At 42.8% G+C, this 25432-nt stretch overlaps 1 protein-coding gene across 5 annotated transcripts in view; it reads left to right on the forward strand.

Moving 5' to 3' along the window:
* LOC144672764 (arf-GAP with GTPase, ANK repeat and PH domain-containing protein 1-like) overlaps positions 1-25432 on the forward strand; it is a 154157-nt gene that overhangs the window by 121630 nt on the left and 7095 nt on the right. For 4 of the 5 annotated variants that reach the window (XM_078534730.1, XM_078534728.1, XM_078534731.1 and 1 more), the window contains exons 9-17: positions 2083-2169; positions 4094-4198; positions 5233-5380; positions 5863-6000; positions 9822-9962; positions 17177-17331; positions 18777-18867; positions 20247-20469; positions 21845-22100. In XM_078534730.1, coding sequence (XP_078390856.1) covers positions 2083-2169; positions 4094-4198; positions 5233-5380; positions 5863-6000; positions 9822-9962; positions 17177-17331; positions 18777-18867; positions 20247-20469; positions 21845-22100 — 1344 coding nt within the window. Of the gene's footprint in view, positions 1-1380; positions 1508-2082; positions 2170-4093; positions 4199-5232; positions 5381-5862; positions 6001-9821; positions 9963-17176; positions 17332-18776; positions 18868-20246; positions 20470-21844; positions 22101-25432 lie in introns of all 5 variants that reach the window. The other variant, XM_078534732.1, reaches the window with a different exon arrangement.

The raw sequence follows: 25432 nt of genomic DNA on the forward strand, positions 1-25432 counted from the left end.
AATAACGTGCAGATGGATGGCCAAGGGCTGCAGTCTGCTCCTCGCATCCTATTCCAAAGTGTAACCTAAGTTATCATATGCTATGCATCACTATTAAAGACTGAGTTTTGAGGAGGAATCCCTGCTTCACTAGCTCCTTGTTTTTGTGAGAACAACAACAGTTTACATTCATATAGCACCTTTTGATATCATGAAATGCCTCTGAATCACAAAGTTCCAGATTCAAGTCCAACTCCAGGGCTTGAGCTCAACAATCAAGGCTGACACTCCAGTGCAGTACTGAGGGAGCACTGGACTGTCTTTCGGATGAGATGTTAAACCAAGGCCCCATCTGCCACCTCAGGTGGATGTGAAAGATCCCATGACACTATTTTGAAGAAAATCAGGGCAGTTATCCCCAGTGGCCTGGCCAAAATATTTATCCCTCAGTTAACATCACAAAAAAAATGATCTAGCCATTATCACGTTACTGTTTGTGGGAGTTTGCTGAACGCGAATTAGTTGCTGCATTTCCCACATTACAACAGCGACCACACTTCAAAAAATACTTCATTGGCTGTAAAGTGCTTTGAGACATCCAGTGGTCATTAAAAATACTATATAAATGCAAGTCTTTCTTTCTTCCTTTCTTTCCAGAAGCCTCACAAATAGTCATTGGGAAAAGGAGACTGAGTCAGGGAGAAGACAGGACGCTTAGGCAAAGAAATAAGTTTTGGAAAGTATTTTTTAAAGAGGTGGAGAAGTTTAGGGAGGAAGTCCCAGAGGATGGGCCCAAGTCAAGTGAAAACCTGCCACCAATGATGGGCCAAGGAAAGGGGAATGTACAGGAGATGTCTGAGATATGGATCATTCTGGAGGGAATGCGGGGCTGGAGGACGTTGGAAAGAGAGGGTGGGGTGAGGCCATGGATGTGAAGATCAGAACAAGGATTTTAATTATAACTCATTGGTGTATGTTGTTCAAGAATGGAATGGGCAGGACAGGATACACATGGTAGAGTTTTGAACAGATTGGAGTTGACAGACAGCAGGCCAGCAAGGAGAGCGTTGAAATAATTGACTCTGGAGGTAACCAAGGATGTCCCAAATTTTGCATCTGCCTTGGATAGTCTCTTGGGTCCAACAGTGCAAGTTACTCCCATAAGTGATCCCCATATCTTTCTTAGTGCAACAGGACTGTTTAAAATTTAATCATGTGATAACATAACCTGGAGTAGGGGGCATAACATTTAGGATCCTTGTGTGATCTGAACTGGATATTGTGCCTTTCACACATGTGTCCTAACATGCACTTCTCCAGCCTTTCAGTAGCCGGATTCAAAACACTTTAGTTGGGACAGATGTGAATCATGAAGCTGAATTCTTTTACTGACTTTACTAGAACTGTTCCAGTGCTGAGAAGAGCAGAGGCTGGAGTAGAGAGAATCAAACCCAGAGTTTCAGGAGAGATAGGTACGGAGCTGGGAGGCTGTGAAACTCATTTCATTGAACCTGTCGGCAATCTAAGGGTTAATTGTTTTTCAGACTGTTACCTTTTCTGTTCTGCTGACTTGATTGATAAAGGATTCAGAGTCTGTTCGTCAATTGAATGGCCTTTTCTGAGAAGTACAAACTGCTGGTCAGCCATTCAGAATCAGTGGCTTTTTTCCCCAGTGAAAAATGAGCTATTGGTCTCAATTTTTCATCTCTGTAGCTGGAAAACCAAATCCCTTACTTGCTTTGAGAGTAAAGCTGAACCTCACCAGGAGGACAGGACACCACAGTGTATGTGAAGGATGCCAGGGAAACGGTCACGGTAGTGCAATATTACAATAGTGGCGCCATTGTATGCAGCAGTACAGTGGCTTTTCAGACTTGCTGGCAGATAGGGGTGGTCGTGTGTTTATATTTGCTCTCGCTATGGTCTGGCACTGATTCAGCTACTTGCTCTGCCTTTATAGAGTGAGGCCTCAGCAGTACATTTATTCAGAGAACCTTCACCACAGCAATGACTCCAAGGTATTTAGTTCTAGGCAGAGGGAGGGTTAATGAGAGCGAGCCCTTCAAGCTTTGGTTTGACACCATGTTTTCATTCCATCCACAGACTCGGCGGGGCAGTGATTCAGAGAGGAGGAGTCTGGACAGTAAAGCAGATAACATTGGAAGTGGCCGTGCAATCCCAATTAAACAGGTGGGTTTCAGCACCATGATGGCAGACACAAGACTGAAGAGTGCATGACAAATATCAGTTGAGCTCCTCTTTGCCTCTGTCCCCTGATCTTGACTGCTCAGGATGGGAAAGTGATCCATGGCTCAGTGGGGAAATGCATGGCCTGGGGAAATCTGGACTTGTTTATGTCAACTGACCAGGGTTGGATACTAGTTAGGTGTTCTACAGTTGTCCCTAGTGCTCATGGATTAGGCAGGCAGAAAAGAACATTCAACAGGCTTCCCTGCTCTTGATCAGTATCCTGTGACTCCTGTTGGAAAATATGCTTGTGTGGATGAAATCATACTTTGTAGTGATGTCTTTACAGTTGAATAGCCACTATCCAGGTGCTTGGATGGAGAATGGCCACTTGGACGAGGTACGAGAGATGCTCTTGACATCTGTCCAGATGTACCTAAACAAGAGTCTAAATCTTCATGAGAGGAAATTAGGATGATACACTGGAAGGAAGGCTGTCACCCCTGAATGTTCTGTCAGACAGTCCATATCACCACCTCCATTATAATTAAGAACAAGTTGCAAACACTTCAAAACATACTCATCATTAAACCTATAAATTCAAACAGTGAAAATCCTGAAGGACTTGAATGTTAAACCCTTTCCATCTCCACTGTCCTATTCCATATTAAGATCCAGACCTCACTGGCCTCCACTAGCTTGCCATCAAACGCATTGATTTCAAAATCCCCGTCCTCATATACAGATCTCTCTCTGGCCTCGCCCCACTATACCACCTCCTCCAGCTAAACATTGGCTCTCCATTATTGTTCAGACTTTGCATTTCTGTGTTCCACCATCAGTAACAGAGCTTTCCGGTGTCTCCACGCTCTCTCCCTAGCCTCCTTATCCTTGCTAAATCTGCCCCCCTTCAAAAAATTCCTCAAAACATCTGCCCTAATCTGCTTCTCCCAGTTCCTGCTCAGTGTCCATTACCTTCTCCACTTCCCCCTGCCACCAGCCCCCACCCCCACCTCCGACCCATCCCCTGAATGTGAAATGCCCTGAGACATTTTGTTAATTAAAGGCATTTATGAACAGAAGTTGTTCTTCAGAAAGGTGCATTAAAATTACTGCAAACTTATCAGTTCAATATGCAGGCTCTTTATTTTTTGGCCAATTTCCTGTTTTCTGTTCCCACACCAGGCAGGTGCCACTAAAGATTTGCTTGAGCCAAGAGGAGGAGGGAAACTGGGTTGTGAACTCTCAAACACTGCAGGGGGTTTATTTCTCTTCCATCAAGAGGTCAGATATGTCAGAAGTGAATGTGGGAATGTGGGTTTGATGGCTTGATTGGTCTTTTTTGTTCCAACTGTTTAACTTTGCCCCTCTTCAGTTGTCTGCCTTTGTGAAAGTGTTGACTGTTCCTGGGTGTGATTCCATGACCATGAGCACCAGGCAGCCTCCAGTAGCTTTAGTTTAGTAACATATGAATACATTAAAGTTACAATTAAGAAATAGGCCACCTGGCATTTACCTTCCATACGAGCAAATAATCCAGATCATATTTAGCTCACCTGTTCCCATTTTCTTTCATGCACCTACTCAATGTTGGCATTGCCTCAATCACCAATCCTGGAAATGAATTCCACAGCCTCTGTGTGAACACGTTTCTCCTGCCATCTGCTCTAAGTATCTTGCATTTGACGTGTGCATGGACCCTCATTCTTGACCCCTCAACTACCGGAAACAGTCTGCTTCTATCCAATCCTTTCTACCTTCAAAAAAACTGTTATTACACCGTCTCGCAATCTGCTTTTCTGAAATGAAGAAAGGCCTAACTCCCCAAGTTTTTCTTGAGCTAAGATGCACGGGTGAGCAGGCGAGCTCGCACGTGGCAGCCATGCTTGTACGGAGAGTTGCTTCACGGATCTTGGTTTTCTTACAGGGTGTGTTGTTGAAGAGAAGTGGAAACTCATTAAACAAAGAGTGGAAGAAGAAGTATGTTACGCTGTGCAACAATGGTATCTTGTCCTATCATCCCAGTTTACACGTAAGTGTACTCAGTTAGTTTTGGCTCACCAAAGGGCCTTGCAGCCAAAGCAGACATGCCTGTGAAAATCACAACTCTTGTGCTTAAGGAAATAGTGTTTTTACTAAGCAGCCATGGCACAGCTCATGGTAGGTTGGGAATGTGCTGTTTTCAAGAGCTCAGGACCTTTATACTCTGTAATGCACAATGTATTATTCTGTTGCTAAAGTGCAAGTGGGTCCAACTTGGTGTATCCCTCTAAGGGCCTGAGGTGAACTTCCTGCAGCTTCCTGGGTCAGTTAGAGGCTCTTGGATGATCCTCAGGTCAATCGTAAGTCAGACTTTTTCACATTTTCCTAATTAGAAATAGGATTGAAATTCCACAGGGATTTCCCACCAGACTCCCTATGGTACCCTGAGGGTCTCTGACGGATTGCCTCCATCACCCTGAGCATTTCTGAACTCCCTCCCAGCCTGAGGGCCTCCGACGGGCTACTTCCATTACCCGAGGGTCTCCAGCAGATTCCTAGCGTCACCCATCATTTGTTAACTTGTGTGTTTCCTGATGAACAGCTACATCAAGACATGGGATCTCAGTGCTGTGAAATCAACAATTTTTCCACTTTTGGCATTCAGTGTCAGCATTAAGCACTCAGCTCAGTAATGACACAGGCCACATACAGTCTTCCTGTTGGAAAATGGCATTAACAATGTTCATGGATACCGCCCAAGAAGAATTGAGAGGTAGAAATCCCATAGGCGGGTGCAAGTGATGGTTGTAATCCACCAAAGTGAAAATGGAGCAGTTTATAATGATCATTTCAGCATGATATTTTAAATTGTCATGTTGCTCAATAGGGGTAATTTTCACCTTTGCTACCTGGGCACCAACTTGGCATGAAAATCAGGCAGATCTACAATGGGCAGATGACCCACTCTGCCAGGTTGCCACTTAGACAGTGGAGTTAAACCACCACCCCGCCCCCCTTACCACAGCACCACAGAGTAAGGTACTTTCAAGTCTTGGTGAACTCTACTGTCATTTTTTGCTTCAGGATTATATGCAGAACATCCATGGAAAAGAGATTGATCTTCTCAGGACCACAGTTAAAGTTCCTGGCAAGCGGCCACCCCGTGCTGTTTCAGCCAGTGGCGCCTCCACCAGCCTGAATGGACTCGTGAGCAGTGGGCAAGAAAGTGTTGGTAATTACAATGCAATATACGATCTGCACAATATCCAACGGCAGCGCTCAATAAATCTCCACTTTTATTTTTTTGGGTAGCTAAAATGTTAGGAATTAATTTGTGCTCAGGTACTTTGCAGTGAGTGTTGTGCGTATTAAGTGATTAAGTTTGAGTAGGAGACAGCGTGATGGGTCTTGATCTCAAAAGAGTGAGGATGCAGGGATGAAGAATGCGTATATAAAATTATAGCCGTGTTTTGAGTAATGACGAACATTCTGGTCTCATTAGAAGTGCAATTCAGGATTAAGACTTTGCTTCTCATTCCCTAGTTCCCTAAACCTAGAACATTTTGACAGTTGTAATATTTGATTTCACAAGGCAGCCAAAGTAGTTTTAATGATCACTAACACTAACTGTGCTGTGCTTCACTGTAGTCAGCACGAGAATCTCATTTAGGAAGTGAAAGATTGTGTAGTTCATGAATTGTCTCTTTCCCACAGATTCTCTGCATTCTGGTGGTTTAGACCCTGTTGCTGAGCAAGCAGTCAGTGGTGATACCAACGTCAAAGGAAAGCTCCCGAACTGCCCCTCCATTCCTAGCAGTGACCAGTGGAGTGAAAATAGCTCAAGAGCCACTGGTAAGAAAAATATATCAGCTCTATGAGTACCAAGCAGACGTGCAGTGTGGTGGTTAACCTTCTGAAGAGCAGCAAAGCACATCTGCCAATTGTACATAAGATGCACAATGAACAGCAGAGACAATTTATTTTTGAAGTAAGAAAGTCTCCGTGGGTAGATTTAACGACTAGTGTTCCCAGCATGGAGCTTCATGAGGCGGGAACCGATGTTGTAAATTCAGGGGCAAAGGTCAATGTGCCAACCAGCATTTTCCATACATTAAAACTAATCCAGAGAATTGTACCCCAGTCCCTGATTATATGTGGCCATGGAAGCAGTAATTTGTAAAATCTCTCCCATTACTCATTGTCTATGTCTTAAAAGTGAGATTAGCTACATTGTTGGTGTTCTGCACTTTTTTTCGACTCAAGATATTTTTTGATTTCTGTGTTTTAGACATTTTTCTTATGTCAGAGCGTGTGTATTTAGCTCAGATAAGTGCTCATTGGATAGAGATCACTAATGGAACTGCTAACCATTTTCCTTTCCCTCCCTAATCCGGGAATGCTGCCCCTCTGAAATGGAGCTGACTCTGCACAGACTAGGCATTGAATCTGGACCTTGCTGGTGTTTATGGCTCACAGATGGTGACTTTACTTCTGAGTCATCAGGATGGACCAGAATATTCTGATCCAGCTTCAGCAAAAAACCTCCATTTACATAGTGCTTTTCACAACCACTGGACATCTCCAAAGTACTGCATGGCCAATGAAGTACTTTTTGAAGTGTAGTCATTGTTGTAATGGGAACACAACAGCCAAGTTGCGCACAGTAAACTCTCACAAACAGCATATGATAATGAGCAGAGTGCTACTAACTGAGCTACAGTTGACACAATGGTGGTGAATTTGGTTCATTTTGGAGGTATTAAGCACCATGGATTCATGGTTTGGCTCAGTTGAGTCAGAAGATTGTGGGTTCAAATCCCACTCCAGGACTTGAGCACAAAATCCAAGTTGACACTCCCAGTTCAGTACTGTGGGAGTGCTGCACTGTTGGGGGTGCCTTTTTTCAGAAGATCCATTAAACTGAGGCTCCATCTGCCCTCTCAGGTGGACATTAAAGATCTCACGGCATTTTGCAAAGAAGAGTTCTCCTAGTGTCTTGACCAACATTACGGAAACAGATTATCTGGTCATATATCTATTGTTTTTTTGTGGGATCATGCTGTGCACAGATTGGTGGAAGCATCAGCCTACTTTACAACAGTGACTACACTGTGAAATGCATTGGGACATACTGCAGAGTTGAAAATATATTGTCTAAATGCAACTTTTAAAAAATTATGAGTCCTGGAGGCTAATAACTTAAAAAGAAAATATTGCCATTTGTTCAATCCATGCAATTGTGCCATCAAACCGAGAACCATACAAATGCATTGCCCACTGATAATGAACCAGCAGAAAACCCCATTGGGATCACATTTAGAGTTCAAATGACCTGGATCCTGCAAAAATACAATTTGAAAGCTGTCATGTCTACTAACAGGAAGATCCAGAGTGATTTAATGCTGTATTAGAAGAGCGAGAGAACATTAGAAACAGTCTATGTTTCGTATTTCTATGCTTCATAATTCAATCTTGTACAGGCCAACCTAAAAAGCTAGCAAAAGCTAACCAACATCTGCAAAGCAGATAAACACTTCCAGAAGATGACAACTGAAAGAACAGCCTCAATTATAAACTTATGACATGTGAAAACAAATAGTTACACTTTAAACTCAAGGTATAACTAACATTCCTTCACCAGTATTGGAAGAGGAAAAACAGTCAAGCTCGTGACAGGCTGGAGGGGGAAATGCAGATGTCGGCACAAAATCGATGGCGCATTTTTATGGGGCCTCCAAGTCAGATAATTTAGGATGCTAACATTAAAACTGATGCTTTCTGTTTCATTATAAAACAGCTTTATACTTCAAAATGGATAGGTTTCCCCTTCACTGACATCCATTCCTCCTCTCTCTCTTGTATTGCCTTCCATTCTCTCCTTCCCTCTCTCCTGCTTCTCATGGATGTAACTTCAGTTGCTGTTCTCTATAAGCAGTAACTTATTGTCAATTTTTGCAAGAATGCCCATCCAGAGTATATACAGTGACCAAAAATGACTTCAAATAACATCAAGAATCCCATTAAAGGGAGGGGCCTAGTCTGTGTTGATTTGCAAACACACAAAACATTGCCTGTCAATGTAAAATGCTAATAGTTGGCATGTGTGCAATCTGGTCCCACTTCCTCCAATTCCAGGTTGAAGAATAATAGCTATATTCACACGTTTGTGAAAACTATGGGGAAAAAAATCAACGTATTTGACTATTAATTTGACCATTGGTCGATAGAATATTGACTCACAATGTGCAGCAAATTTCCTTTCACGATGTGCACGGGTAGTTGCAGTGTGAGATCTATTCTAGGATTTACTGCCTGCTATTTCCAGTGCAGAAAGAGCAGATATTGGGTTATAGATACAAAACCTGTCAACAGTGACCCCTTCTGGAGGACACTTGGAAATTCAGTGCTGTGTTGTGATGATTCAAAATAACCACAGTCAAAGAGTAGGATTATGTTGCAGGCTTTTGCTTAATAGAACCTTAATGGGTTTGTCTTTAGGATGGCGCCTCCGACAATGCAGCTCATCCTCAGTACTGGTGTGCCAGTCCAAATCATAGGCTCATGAGACCCCAACAACCTTCTGACTCGGGAGGTGAGATTGCTACCAAATGAGTTAAATTGGCCATTACAGAATACAGACTAAATGTGATTCAAAATGAAAAAAGGAAGATTAAAAAACACACACATTGGGATTTAGCAATGGAATCTTGTCCACCAACCTGATGACTTAGTAAAAAATCTGCATCAGAAAAGCTGAATTTTGGAACCTCCTGCCCTAAGGCATAATTTATCATCTCCATGTGCTAATGCACATTTTAATATTCAGATACAGTTCTGGCATTAATGACAGCTCTCCTACAGTCTGGACGAACAGCTTTCATTTTGATTACCTCAGACCTGAAGCCGCCAAAATCTAAACACTACGTATTGAATTGCTAGGTGTTTAATCCAACAGGTTTATGTAGCCGGACACATTTTCACAAAGAGGCACTATGGAGAAATTGCTTTCCACACTGACATTTATAAGGCTGCACTTCAATGTTACAAGTCCATTATAGTCAGTGGAATGTGTATGTTACAAATGTGGGTACGGAATGATTGAGGGTTGTACTCATGATGAATATATTAAGAGGAAATTCCTGTAGGATTTAGAAATTATCCTCAAAAGCAAATTATTTCAATATTCCTCCGAGAGGGAAAAATCTTCTAATGGTGAAATAAAACAGCATATAGTTCTGGGCTAAACCTAATGCATGGTGTGAGACTGACCCATTAAGGATAGGTAGATCCCAGAGTTGATTTCTAGCCCATGCTGAATTGGACCACCTTAGGCAAGGTAGCAGTGGAGACACCATAGTTGACTTCATATCGCAGGGTAGGCCAAGGTTTCCAACCTTGGTTGCTATCAGTGGGCACAGCCTCTGTTTAGCATCTCATCTGAAAGACGGCATCAACAACAGTGTAGCACTCCCACAACGCTGCATTCCAGTGTTCATCTAGATTTTGTGCTCAAGTCTCTGGAGTGGTTAGCAGCGCCTGTAGAAGTGTACCTCAATGTGAGTTATGGGTAGAGGAGGAAAATTTAGAGGGGAGGACAAAATGCCCTCCAGTTATCCACAGGGTACTTTGAAAAAAGAGCCTTATGTTTCATATCCACGTTTTCCTTTTTTAAGAAGGGGCTGCCACAGGCGAAGGTATCTCCAGTCCCTCGAGCAGCAAGCTGGACTCCCCACCCTCGCCCCAGATAAACCGAAGGAAGCATCGCAGGAAGAAGAGCGTGAGCAGGGCAGATGGCATGATGGGGCTGGCAGAAGGTGAGCTTGGCACTATGGAGTGTGTTTGTGACGGTCTAACTGCTCATGTGATTGAGAAATATTTTGAGTACTTGTCTGAAGGAAGTTGGTAACCAGTAAGGCCACTAACATTTTTTGGGGTATTTCTGCCGCCTGAATTCTTGCTGCTCTTATGGTTCCAAGGATGGGCCTGGACTCTCCAGGAATTGAAGATCAATTTCCAGGACACTGCTGTGTGCAACCTTGGAGAAAAATCATAGGGACATTAAAAGCAGATTGTTTTTTCTTATTGTCATTTTCTTTGAACATTTCTCATTACCAGAAACAAAAATATTGAAAATGGGGAAAAGGCTGTTTGGCTGACAGTCAAGCATCACCCAATTGGTTAATAAGCCTATTTACTTTCAGTTGGCGTAGGAAGGCAGTACATCACAAGGATGGATGCGTTCGTTCACTAATGGCTGGAGCATGGGGGCAAGTCATGTGATGAAACCTCCGGGAATACATTTAATCGCAGTTGGCAACCGTAGCTGCTCTTCACTCTAAATCCTAAAGCTCAGTACAGTCTGCTCACCAATTTGCTTCTATCTTTTTAAAATTTCAATAGTGAAATGATTACACTGCTAGTTTGGATGGGGAAGGCCATTCTATTTTCCTTCTTCATTTTCCTGCCATAGCTTATCAAATGACCCAGCAGAAAACTAGTCAAACTCACCTGATGGAGGGAAAGGAGTTTCAACAACAAACAGCTTTGAGCCTCAGATATTCCTCATAGAAACCATAGAATCTTACAACACAGAAGGAGGCCATTTGGCCCATCATCAATGTGCTGACTCTTTGAAAGATCTATCCAATTGTTCTACTCCCCCTGCTCATTCCCCGTGGCCCTGCAATTTTGTTCTACTTCAAGTATATACCCAATTCCCTTTTGAAAGTCACTATTGAATCTGCTTCCTCCACCCCCTTTCAGCTAGTGTATTCCAGATCACAACAATTTGCGATGTAAGAAGGAACAGAGTCTGTGACCATTTAATTATCTCCCTTTTTTTTCTCAATTATTTCTATGTGAAACAACCATTGATTGGACCATCCCCACGTCCAATGGAGTACATATTCTCCCAGTAATTCAGCAGTTGTAAGTTAATTTGACATGCATTATTCAGTAAATACCTGTCCTGTGTCTTTGTGGTCCTGGAACTTGTCAGCACCAGTAAGGATCTCTGTTCAATTTTGCTGCAATGAATAACTTTCCTTTTAATTTAAGGCCTTACCAGGGTGTAAAAGTGCAGGCTCCTACATCTGCCCAAGAGAGTGTGACAGACAGGGAATGAAAGCTGAATGTACTGTTCTTTATGTAAATATTTATAAATCACAGTTCATCAAGCTCATACTTCCTGACCAACACATTCCTCTGTGAAGTTGAGTGTTGCCCTCAAATTTCAGCACCCTACTTCTTCAAAAAGAATACTATAGACGGAGGAGCACTATAGGAATATAAAACACCAGAACCAAAATGCATCCTCTCAACCGACCTCTATATGAGCTCACTTAGGGTTTACTTAACAGCAATTAACCTTTGTAGCCTTAAAGGAATACAGATTGACATTTTGGTGGAAGAATCGTGTGCATTTATGGAGCATTCTGACCATGGAACAATTAAACCTTGACCTAAGTTTCTGTTTACTTTTCCAATTAGACTTTTTTTTTGCCTTAAAGGGACAGAGCTGCATCTTAACAGAATAATATACTGTGCATTTCAAAACTCCAGTCCTTATTAAACAGTATTTCATCCGAATTCCATGAGTAGTGTCACAGGAAATGTGATACTAATAAATAGTGTCTTTTTTGGAAAATGAAAGAAAGCCAGTCATGAATTGGGAGGCTGAAATTTCCAAGCAGTTACAACTGCCCTCTTGATTGAACTGAGAAGTTTAAGTTGCTTCAAAAAGCTGGATTTACCTACTTACTGTAGTGGTCTTAACTGCACAGGCCAGATTATTAACTAAACATCACAACTGTGCCCTAGATCCCAGACTGCAATGTGACTGGAGATCCGATGTATGTCAAAATTCAGGTATTGTACAGGAAAACGTTAAAAAAAACAAATTCAAAATAGCAATTAACTTATAAATGACCTCAGGATGTGTGTTTAACAGTAATTAGCTTCTAATTCTAATTTAATCAGGCTGTGCCTATTCATAGCAATTAGACTTTGTGATGGATTAGATTAAGCACAACTTTAAGTAACAGAATAATACATAGTATCATTCCATTCCCATGATCAAAGCCCTGGGAGATCTGTTAGTAAACAACTTAATCTTGAATATCCAATTGGGAGACATAAATAATGCAACCTGGTGGTGTAACACGACAGTAAGGCATTGGTTCTGCACAGTAGGTCCCTACATAATAAACTCTAAACAATTAGGGAGGCGCCAAGCAGAGGGAATGCTCCTCCCAGAGGAGAGGGAGCAGGGATGGCACGAGAAGCCACTTGGGGGGGGGGGGGGGTTGTTGGTAAGACATTGTAACATAATACAAATGCATCATCCTTCCAGAAGCTGATCACACACCAGCAGTGGCAGCGAGCTGAGAGCATGTCACAGCAGCAATGGGCACCAGGCTACCCATTCAGTCTGCACTAGGAAAAGCAAAGTGGGCTTACAAGAAGAGATAAAATTTAGCCCGAATGAGTACATTACACCTTTCCTAAAATAGACTGGGAGCTGCGCAGTTGATGTCTTACACAGCGAGCTGTGATATCTTCGATCTGTTGCCTGTTTTGTGAAGTGGACCTGGAAACCATGTTGCTCCAGAGAGTGCTGTCGATTTGTTTTGTTCCAGATCAGATTTCCCTGTTTTAGTGTGAGTGATAGATCCTGGGATGCAATACAGGAGCAAGTTGGATTTTTTCCTTCAGAATGTCTTCACTTATAGAAATCTTGACAAATGTGAGCTGCTCATAGTAGGATTCCTAGTGAAGATTCCACCTTGCCTCATCTGGCAATGCCTTTTTATAGTAGGTGACGCCAAGCTCAGCTCGAGCATAAATCCGGTCTTCAGGTCAAGTTGATGACTAAACTAAAATTACATTTTAAAGATGGGCTGCATTATAAATATTGATTCAAGTTTATCTGCAACTTATAGGGATCCAGACTTGGGCAAAGCCTTCCTTCTCTTACACCCTCTGCAGCCTCCCACAACCATCTTAATCCCCACCCCTTAACAATATTCTGCTTATGTTTTCTCCCCTCCTTTCCTGAAGGCATTGACTCCATGCCTGGGTTGGGGGGAGTTCCATGGGTGCTGTGCATCTTTCAGTACCTTGACCGAGTGGTGATTAATCTCACATGATCCTTGACCATAAGTACTGGGCTATTCAATTGCATGGAGCATCACTGCACCCAGTCTTATCCTCTCCGCACTCAGCGTCCACACACATGAACTTCCCCACAGGAGTTGCTGCCGACACTATGGCCGGAATTTTCCAGCCCCTCATGCCGGGGGGATCTTCCGTTCCCGCCGATGTGAACAGAGATTTCAATGGCTCACCGGCCCCACCACAGGAGAACCTGCCGCCGGGGTGGGGGGGGGGGGGGGGGGCGGGGTCGGGGGGGCTGCGGGGGGTGACTGGAAGATTCTGGCCTATGGGTATAGTAACCCAGAGAATGTGGTACTGGGCTAGAAACTCAAAGGTTGAGGGTTCAGCTCCACTAGAGCATGTTGACGAATTGAATTAAATCCTAGTCATTTGTGGGCTAACACCTGAAAGTAACCATGAGATCTGCTGGATTGTTCCAACTGGTTCATTAAAGCTCTTCAAGGAAGAGAACCTGCCACCCTTACCCGATCTGGTCTACATATGATTGTATAGCCATATAATGTGATTGGCTCAACATATCTACTGGGCACTAGATATTGGCTGGGCCAGTATCGGCCACATCCCAAAAACAAATTTAAATAATGGTGATCTGGAGCAGAAACCCTGGCTGATCTTTCTCTCCCTAGTCCATGAGTCTTGAGGCCAGTTGAACATCCACACACAACTGCCACACTGGCTGAGACTGACCAATTCATCACAGACCAGCAGCCAAACCTGGGACCTTCCTGTTCCTCACTGGCTCAAGGAGTTCAGCCAATTTGGGGGATCCACAAAACATTTCTTCATGATGTTTGTCAGGACGTAACTATATATCTCTAGTGATCGGGGAGATTAGAGGCCAATAGTAATTCTCATCGGAAAACAATTGGACCTTTATTTTCAGGTTTTTGGTTTCCTGACTTTACTCGTTAAGACAATCATTGATATAAAAAGCTCTATTGTGTAACTAAATAATTTTCCTGAACAACACACACACACTTGTAATATCACTGGTAAAAATTTCAGTGCCATGCAAACATGTATTTATTTGTACTCATCAAGCATATGTGCCTGTTTCATTCAGTTTTACTAACACATAGAAAAGAGTAGAGTGGGAGGGTTTGCTATTGCATCTTCCCATGGAACAGCAAAAGGTAATTCATTGCTAGTGGCTCTTTATTTTCATTTATTATTGGACATATTCCCTTTCTATCCCATCTGAAAAGGGAGCAAAACTTTAAACTAGCTGCCTCAAGCAACTGGGATTAGCGTCTGTGCTGCCACAGCCAGCATATTGTGCTGTGCCTTGTGCCCGCTGAGATATCATGTTTGCCTGTCTGGGTGAATGTCAAAGATCCTGTGTCACTCCTGGAAGACCAGCAAGGGAGTTCTCCCTGTTCTGGTCAATATTCCTCCCTCAACCAATACCAGGTTCCAGAAGAAACGGACTTGCTGGTCACTCAACAGTACTGTTTGTGGGATCTTGCTGTGCATTGAATGGCAACTGCATTTGTCTATACAATAATAGTTAAAGTAACTCATTGTAGGTGAAGTGTTTTGAGGCATGTCTCCAAGGTGTATGTAGGGCTGTCTTTGAACTGTCCCTGTGATATGTGTTGGGGAAGGTAGCTTTTGTTCACTTGGTTCACTTCTTCTCCCTTCACATCAGCACACCCCCCACCCCCCCAAAAACCCCCCACTCCCCCCGGCCATCCACCACCTTTCCCGGTCAGTTATTGTACAACTTGGGTCACATTCAATGCAGAAACCCCTGCCTTTCCCAAATTTGGTAGCCGGGATCCCACCCGTGACCATGTATTCCTCCATCCCTACAGCTTTGTGGAAAACTAAAAGCTCCAGACAACTTCTATTTAATGTACGGCACACTGAGGCAAGTGATTTCTCCATCTACATGAGGGAAAAGGAGGCTAGGGGGAGGTTTAAAGTTTAGTAGCCATTGCCTGGGTTGGAGAAGCCTTTTGTCTCCAGTTGTCAGGAGGCTACTTGTTGCTGGATTTTCTCATGGAAAATGAGAAATAAAAGGTCGATTAAGCTTTATCAATGACCAGTTTTAATGGTTAATCAAAGAAGTGTGTGTGTATAATATACAGTCATCTTGCACTGTGGGTGGGAGAGTAAGTGAGTTTGAAAAAAGACAGCATAACTAGTTCTTCAGATAGCAATAGATGGGCTCCTGACATTGTGTTGTGACAAAAGGCTGATCAGTCCCTCTTCAACAGTTAATTGCTGCTCTCAGTGAAGGCAAACACCCACTTTAGAGCTTGTTCCTAGTGTGTTGGTGAAATAATAAAAAATGAATTGGTATCAAGAACTTGACATGAGAGGTGTGTTTTGCATATCAAATGCATCTTCTGAGTCTTTGGCATGAATGGAACAATTATCATTTAATGTGAGACTCAAAGGATTGACAGCACCCAAAGTCTGTACCCTAGATCAGCTGTTTCCTTTTGCAGTTGTTGATGTGCTCCTGTACTCTGCAGTAATCTTTTCTCCAATGTCTTTCTCCAATTGCTTCTACTCCTTGCTTTTCTGGATTCTGGGTGCAGCCAAACGCAGGGTGTGGAAATTAAAGCGTTTTGGTAGTTTAAGAAATATTTACAGAGCAGGTAACGTCATTTTAAATTGTATCCAGTGGCTAGAACCATTGTTAGTTGTTGTGTGTGTTCTGTCCAGAGTATATCTTGTGTTCTACTGTTTGTCCTGTCCCTTTGCGTTTCAGTGTCCTTTTGCATTCCCGAGCCTGTCTGGACTATGACTCTTATGTTTTATTGTTCTTCTGGTTTGGCAACGTGTATGGAGGGTGTGGGGGACAGGGGGGAGAAGGGGCAGACAAAGGGCAGCCTAGTATATATTTGCTAGATAAAGGAAAGGAAAATTGTGTTAATGTTCATGTGCAGTGTATGAGAAACAAAGGCCAAACGTCCTGCTTATTGAAAGAAGTATGTCCTGTTAATTAAACTGCATGTTAAACAGGGTTTTGTTAGCCTGCAAATCCATTTTGGTGGATACACAATGAGGCTCTTGCAAAAGAAAGACTGCAGGTGATAGAACCCCTTAAAATCTGAAGGCAGATTTCCTTTGGTCGTCATGTGTCAACAACATTGTCAGCATAATGGGGCAACTGTAGTTGCTATGTCTCGCAAAATTATAAAATCCTTCTTAAAGAATATGTAAGTTATAGAGCAGATCCCCCTCCCCTCCCATCCTTGGGTGGTATCCTGGGGGAAAATTCCTTGGATTCTGGCCTCTCCTTCGGTACTTTGGCCTCAGTGGCCACTCCTGACTTGTGCCTTTGGATAGAGAATGCCCACAGGACAGTTGAGCTTGGTACCAATCCTGACCCCTCACCTCCCCACTTTCCATCAGGGGAGGCAATCAGTAGCTGGAATCTTGGCTGATTGTCTCACCGAAGCTGGGACATTGAGGCAAACTGTTATGCCTCTGCTGATGTGACTCAACATAGACCAGGGATTGGCTCTGGGACATTCCTGTTTTGAACAGCTCAGTCTCACACTGACCAGTACATTTACTAACTTAACCAATAGGGGGTGGTGGGGAACCTGTTGAACAGATTGATTGGATAGGTTTTCAACCTCATGAAAAATGATTTCTTGATATTCTATTAATCTGGAATATATAACCTTTCATTTTGTGTGATTGGTTAATCTGTTCCACATGAATACATAGTTCCTCTTTGCAAGTGCAAGTCTATACACACACTGTGAACTGGCTGCTTATTTATAGCCAATGCTGGGTAAGAGTGCCAAATTCACACCTTTACATCAGTGACTGCTTCACAATACTGTTGGAAAATGATACATTTTCTATTGCCTTCTAATTTCCGTTATTACAGACCAAGAGGAGAACATTGAGTTCACCATTGTTTCCAGCACTGGCCAGATGTGGTACTTTGAAGCGATTAATTTTGAAGAGAGGGATGCCTGGGTGCAAGCCATTGAGAGTCAAATCCTGGCCAGTCTGCAGTCCTGTGAAAGTAGCAAGAACAAGGTAACACAGTCAGCAAATCCCAGAGTACGATTATTGTTAAAGTCCTGCAAGCATAAAGGTGTACCAATAGGTGTTCGATCGGCCTCCAAACTTACCTACATTTGCATTTGAGGATTAAGATGCACTTTTATAGGGCACAAAACAAACGTGTAAGTGAATAATTTCACAAAATTTGTGCTAATCAAGGATGGCAGTGTAGGAGTACATATTTTAGACAATTTTGTCAGCTTCAACTATCCCCATATTAATGTTCCTCATACTTGTTTTAAGGTTCTGTGTAATTCAAGATTGGATTAAAAGAAAATAAATTAATTCAGGTTTGAAAAGGCTTACTATTCAACAGTTTAGTCGTTTGTTACGTTACCCATAGAGGCTGATAACTTTTTTAAAGAAAAGGAATCCCCATGACGCCAATGGAAATAACCAAAGGACAAGATTTCGCTTTTAAGACTTTTACTGTAGCAAGCAAACTAAAATCAACATATATCAAACAGTAATTAATAGGCAACAGATACATCAAACTAAAGAAAAAGGTAAGTTTTGTGTTAACTAACTAACAGAACCAAAATATGTCTCATGAAGCACTTTTACTCTGGGCTATGCTTCTGGCAGACAAGTAGCCTTAAAGGGACTGTCTCAAATTAACTCCTAGCTCTCCAGCTGAGGTTCATCACTCCCACCACACCAGGTCGAAACTTCCAGTATTCTTCGACAATTGTTCCACTCAGCCTGAGTTTTCTGGATCTGATTATCACCAGTAAGGTATACCTCGATGAACTCCCCTGTCTCTCAGGTCACAAATGTCCTATCAACCCAGAATTCCAGAGGTTCCTGTATCCAACCCCTTTAAATGGTTTAATGGGCTCTGGTAAAACTGTTTTTCCCATAGAGAGAGGTATTATTTCCTACAAACAGAGAAGACCTGTTTCTGGGAGAATTCCAATTCTCTTCTCCATGCCTCTCAGCAATAGCTTTTCCTCTGTTCTGTAAGTTTTTGTGAGAGGTGCTGTAAACTGTCACTCGACACCTCAACAGACATCTATTTGACACTTTATCCCTTCTCAGCTCTCATTCCCGTGGCAATCTGAAGTCACATTGGTGTTTACCAGGAATTCCAATTACACCCTTCCTTTAAAGGTCTTTCACTTTGGATTTCAAGGGACATTTCAAAACATAAGCATCTCGCAAAGTTCAGCATTCATGACACTTCTGATAATAATCTCCAACTTCAGTCATAGCGAGAACAAACTGCAGTAAACCAGTTGCCCGACTCTAAATGAAATTTGGTTCCAGCTGATTTTCCAACTTCTTGATCAGCATTGCCTCAGCTGCACTTTGGCCCAGACCAGAATTTCAGGCCCACTGTGTATTGGAAGAGAGCATCCTCTTCACACTGCCTTCATGCGTCCATCAAGTTCCCTAAAGGCATTACATTTATACTTTAGGCTCGGATGGACAGCCGGAGTGAAGCTGTTGCCCTTCAAGCGATAAGAAACGCCAAAGGAAATTCATTCTGTGTTGACTGCGCTGCTGCAAGTAAGGATATTTTTGCTTTTTAAAGCCTTGATCTTAGAGCAAAGTTCACCATCAGCAAGTTAAGCTTATTGGTTCCGGTCAAGATTTTGTCATCTTTTTGTAAATTGGGCTCAGTGTGAATTTTTAAATTGTCAAACTTACTACCGACTGGGACACAGTATCACTTCAGCAGGTGACCCAGCAGCGAAATCGTACGTGGCGCTGGGTCTTTACACCTAGATAGTTTAGTGTGCTGGAAATCAGGTAAATCCTGGGGGTGGGGGGTGTATGGTGGCTCTCTGGGCTACAGGAGCAGGGCTGATCACAACTCAGTGGAGTTGGGGGAAACACTCCTCCTCCTGGCTCCATAGGAAAGTGTTTCTGGAAAGAGAAATCGACCTTTGGATAGGCACGGAGGCCACCAAAGATTCCTAAGTGAGGTAGGTCCAATATCTGTCCCGTTCATAAGGTGTCGGTTTGTGAAAGAGGGCCTTTATGTTAAGCCCATAATTTACATTTTTGAGGCCCTCACATCTGTTTTAGGTATTTGCCCAGGGCGCCTAAAAAAAAACAGGCCCCACAAATTTGACAATGGGACCAGTGCCTACAGATTCGGCAGAGGTCAGCCCACAGCTAAATTGGTCTGCTTTGTGTCTGTTTTACTCCTGAAAATGGCTACAACGCAGACCAATTTCTACCCACTTTGTTTAGACATTAGTCCTAAAAGAGGACTCTGGCGGCTAAAGTTCCGTAGAATGGCTAGGAATGGCTTTAAGTTCTTTTATCCTGTTTCACATTTTATTCCATGTCTGATGCATTCAGATAAATCTGTCTGAAGTCTTCTTGGCAGTTCATTAAACTGTGCTGTTTATACCAGAGGTAGTTTCATAAGCCAACATATGAAGAAAACAAATTGACATCCCCATGCCTCAAACACTTGCATGCTTCTTCGCAACCAATGAACAAGCTTGACACAGGTCAAGGAAGCTGGTGGGAAAATGAGATGCCTAACCAGTGGGAACAGCGACTTTTTTTTTTCATTCTTGCTGCTGTCATTTGTCCACATTCTGACCCTCCCCAGGCCATGCACCAACTGTTGTGACAGGGTGAGCAATCTGCTTCCAGGCCGTACCTGTTCTTGTGCTGGCCATAGATGGTGTACAAGACAGGCCTGGTAGCTCCACCTTGAGGCCTCCAACCCATGTTGCCCTGCAGTAGCATGGCTGAGGTGAGCAACTTGATAGTGAGGAGGATGCATGTGTGAACCATGTCAGCAGTGTGCTACACCTTATACATTTGTTGACACATTTATGAATTTTCATGTGTGACCACTATATTTTCATGTTTTATCTGTTTTTAAAAACATAAATTAACTGTGAAATCTTCTTTCCCTCTTCCAGACCCTACCTGGGCAAGTCTGAACTTAGGAGCACTCATCTGTATTGAATGCTCAGGGATTCATCGTAATCTTGGGACCCATCTTTCACGAGTACGATCCCTGGATCTTGATGACTGGCCTTTGGAGCTAACTCTCGTGTTGACGTCTATTGGAAATGACATGGCAAACAGTGTTTGGGAGAGGAATACTCCGGGACGCAGCAAGCCTACACCAGAATCTACACGGCAAGTGACTGCTTAGCGTTCTCCATTGCTAAGGTCACCAGTAAGAGGTTTGGGTCTGAGGGAGTAGAGTCATACTTCAGAATAACTTACACGTGATGGAATGCTTCTCATTCCCATCAGCAAATTTGCTTTGTGTACATGTGTCTGTGCAGATATCTACTACCTCATTCTTTATATGTCTAGGAGACCCATTCCAGTCTGGCTCAAAGCTATAGGTACTGAGAGGCACCCCATTGATGTTTGGAATCTCCACCTTCATTCTACATAGTCTAGTGCTTTACCAAGCCCCTGTATGCAAAAAATGTGAGATCCCTCACATACACAAAAATATAAGGCTCCTCCTCTTTGTCCTCATTTTGAAAACTTGAAATTTTCCATCTGAGCCCTTTAAAGTTCCTGGGACTGGAAGATTGGGGGATTTCTGTCTGATTTAAATCTGTCAATCAACAGGAGCAGCTGTCTCCAATCCTTTCGTCCTGGGATCTAGTAAAAAGTTTAGGTTGAGCTAAAGTTAAAATCAGCCTTGCACACAAAGATAAAAGAAACCAGCAGGGTCTTTGTGGTCTGGATAAAAATAGGGATAGATTTGGCCTGTAGTCTATGTTTGGACATCCCCAGCCAAGTATGTCATGTGACTCCCATTTGAAAATTTCTGGTCCTTTGCTCTGGTGGTTCAGTGAATGAATGCTCTGTCAGATGCTGTGCTGAGCATGCACAAAGGTGTTCAATTCAATCCCGGTCATAGAATCATTGAATGATATAGCACAGAAGGAGCCATTCAGCCCATTGTGCCAGTGCTGAATTAACTGACTTCAGCCAGAGAGGTAGTGGGGATCCAATGTTTGGCTTCAGTGCCCCCATGTTAGGGAACTTGATCAACTTTGGAGAGGACAAAATTAAATTTGGCCATAACGTCTTATCTCCTTGGGCAAACAGTCTGTCAACATTGAGTGAGGTACCAAAAGGCTGCCATCACCTGTTGAACTGTAGTCCCAACACTGGTCAGGAATGAGGAAAGCGGAAAAACATTCATAATTCATACATGTGCAAAGTGCCATAATTATGTCTAACTACAGGTATTACTAAATCTTAAAATGATTTTTAAGAAACTAGCAACTGGGGGTGGGGACAAATTTTCACGGGGCATGTCCAGCTCATCCACTGTGAATCACCCCCCACCCCCAAAAAATTTACCCACCCTCCCTATATCCAACAGAATGTCACCATGTAGACACACTAACACAGTTTCTGCTAATCTCCTTTGCAGTCAGGCTTAAGCACAACCTCGTCTAAGAACTGTCGAATTGTTGCTGTTTTAACTTGCTATTGGTCATAAATACCAAGGCAACAATGTGACCTGCCCTTCCTGTTATAGGGAAGAAAGGGAAAGCTGGATCAGAGCAAAGTACGAGCAGAAGCTCTTTGTTGCACCCTTGAAATACCGCGACGCTCCCATTGGAAAGCAGCTGTTCCGAGCCGTCATGGAGAAGGACCTTCACAGTATCTTACTACTACTTGCTCACGCCAAGAAGGAGCACATCAATGAATGCACTGAAGATAAAGACAAACGGACAGCTCTGCATCTCGCATGTGAACTGAAGGATGTAGTAATAACGCAGCTCCTTGTCTGGGTAGGTTTTATTCAGCCTGGCAGCGATCTTGTTCCTCAGTGTTCAATTCTTTTCATGATGGTTTTACCCCACTCAAATAGTGCCATGTTCCCCCTTGCCCCACCCCATCGCCAACTAGAAGGTTTCACATTCACATTGGTGAGGTGATCGTCCCTGATGCTCATTTACTCCAGTGGGTGAGGTTGAACAGTTTTCAGTTGGGTTGCTCATTGTAGAAAAGGATGGACAAAATGCACTCTCTTTCCCATTCTTGAATTAAGCTTGCTGTGGGACAACTATTGGTAGTGAACAGATCTCCGACCCAGACTGTCACCACCATATCCCCACCCACCCAACCTTAATCTGCAGAAGTAATCTGCAGAATATGAAAGCCAATCAGAAGAGCAAAGCTGGAAGATCACAGGTCATACTGACACCAAGTCAATATTTCTGATTTTATAGTCAATTAGATGGCACGTACTCAAACTGAAATTTGTCAGTGTATCAACTACCCCATCCTGACTTGGAACTATATCATTGTTTCTTCACTGTCGCTGGGTCAAAATCCTGGAATTTCCTTCCTAACACCACATGGACTGCAGCAGTTCAAGAAGGCAGCTCACAACCACCTTCTCAAGGGGCAATTAGGGATGGGCAATAAATGCTGGCCTTGCCAACAATGCTCACATTCGATGAAAGAATATTTAAAAATCCTTGAATCTTTTGATGTCAATATCATAAAAGCAGAAATTCTAATGAGCTTCTGACATAAGTTTGTTCCTATATTCCAGTTTCTATGAATTATTGACACCATATACAGAACTATCCAATTTAACGATTAGCTTATCTGCTACATTGTCAGATTTCCACACCTTGCACAGTTATTGAACCATCCTCTGCCATTGCACAGTTCTGTAAACTGACAGAACAATGGGTGCCCAAGTGCACGAGTGTACAGGCCTAAACACAGTTCTCTCCAGCTGTCCGAGGACCTGTGCCTTAGACTGAGATGTAATATAAAGGCAGCTGTGAAGCTGTGCTGTCTCCTCCAGGAAGACCTGCAGACCATCTCCAGGACTTGCTTTGCCCTGCTTTTTTGCTGTAAACCTAACAACAGCCTTGAATGAGGAACTTTAGAACTCTCTGCCTCAGAAGGCAGTGGGGGCGGGGCAGAGGTAGATAGATTCTTGTTAGGCAAGGGAGCCAATGGTTATTGGGGGTAGATGGGAATGTGGAATTTGAAACACAAACAGATCAGCCATGATCTTATTGAATGGCGGAACAGGCTCAAGGGGCTAAATGGCCTACTCCTGCTCCTATTTTGTATGTTCGTATCTATGGTACAAAGGTTGGACAGAGCTCAGCACTGCTGACCTTAGGATTTTAGGGTGACTCAGCAAAGTTAGGCATGGGCTCTTTGACCACACACACTGTTTGTAAGTCAGCACCAAACTTCTGGAAGCTACATATATTAATACACAGGATTCTGCTCTTTGCAGACAGAAAGATTATGTACATATATTGTGTCCGTTTCAGCTAAACAAAATAAGAGACAGCCATTTGCTGACTCATTCCTCATGGCAATGCCTTGACCAATCAGGGTCAAGCTGCCTGGTTTAAATTTCAAACAATGCTTGTCAATTAACTGTCAGTCGCCATCAATTGGTGCATTCTCCATGTAACCACCTCTACAAATCAGAGTCCACTTGCCAACCAATTGGCACTCTCTTTTAATACAGTATAAATTGTTGTTTTCCCCTTATATTGGTATTCTTGTGCAGTGTCCTGATGAGTGCAAGGAGAAAAGCTTCGACATGTCTCTTTTTTCAGCAAAACTCAAGTTCTGTACCACCAAGCGACTATTTGTGGATTTCTCTTAGTTCTTCAACAGATACATTTTCCTCAAAGCATCATTTATTATTAAGTATTTTGTATACTTTGGTGACCTGCATTAATATAGCACCTCACCATATTACAGAAACATCCAAAGCACTTCACCTAATGAATTACTTTTAAATGCACCAACTGTTGTAATGCTGACAAATACAGCAGCCAGTTTGAGCACAGCAACAATGAGACGGACAGCCATCTAATCTAAAATGGGTTTAATGGAGAGAGGAATGTTGGCCAGCTCAGGAAGAGAACTCTTTGTTCTTCTTTAACTCGTGTCATGGGATCTTTAACATTCACCTTAACCACTGAAACTGGCTGATGAGACCACAGTTTAACATCTCAATTGAAGAATGGCATCTCTGACAACGCTGCACTCCCTCAGTGCTGCAGTGGGAATTAGCCACAATATAACAGAGAGATAATAAGTAAAGTTAGAAGAGATGTAGCCAATGACATTTGGAGAAAATTATGATTTTTTTTCCACATTCTCGCCACTGCATCCCATGTGCTCCATCTTACAATAGGTTAACCTGACAGTGATCAAATCTATGGCAGGAGACATTTAGTTCCATTGAATGAGATAGCTTCAAATCATAATATTCTTTCCAATATTTGTATTGCATCACACCTACTGTTGGGATTAGCTTTTGCAGGATCTAATTGTCAATCACTTCCCGTCCTTGCAGCCAAAAGTACAGGATTGCAGAGTGATTTGCTCCATGCACTTTGCTAGAATGAACTGCACAACTTCAAATCACTTTTGGCTCAACTGGAATTTAGAAGCACTTTCAAATGTTTATACTGTATCGGACACTCTGCAAGACATTTTCAGTGGACAAAATTGGAAATTGAACTCTTTGCTTGATCCGTCCATGATTACACTAGAATCATTCCTCTTAGTGATTAAAATGTGAGCAACTCCTCAGAGGGACAGTGCTCCAGTAGAGGAATGTTTTGTTTCTCTAATCCCTGCATTTAAACTGTTCCCACCCCATCTCCCAGTGTCAAGCATAAGCCCCCTCATAAAATCATACAGCACATAAGGAAGCCATTCAGCCCATCATGCCTGTGCTGGCTCTTTGAAAGAACTATTCAGTTAATTCCATTTCCCTGCTCTTTCCCCATAGCCCTGCAAACTTCTTCATTTTGAGCATTCGTCCGATTCCCTTTTGAAAGTTACAATTGAATCTGGACCCTTTCAGGCTGTGCATTCCAGATCATCATAACTCACTCACTGTGTTAAAAAAAATTCGTCATTTCCTCCTTGAAAATTTTTTTTGCCAATTATCTTAAATCTGCGCCCTCTGGCTATTGACCCTCCTGCCAGTGGAAACAATTTTTCATGCAGAATATCATGGCATGTGGGTATATGCCCAAATAAAGACACCCAGGATAGATTGCTGCACATCAAGGGCAGAGGTCCACAATTTACCCTCATGTTCCTAATCTTAGCTTAGTCA

Source organism: Cetorhinus maximus, chromosome X, assembly GCF_964194155.1.
Source record: "Cetorhinus maximus chromosome X, sCetMax3.hap1.1, whole genome shotgun sequence".
NCBI classification, from domain to species: Eukaryota; Metazoa; Chordata; class Chondrichthyes; order Lamniformes; family Cetorhinidae; genus Cetorhinus; species Cetorhinus maximus.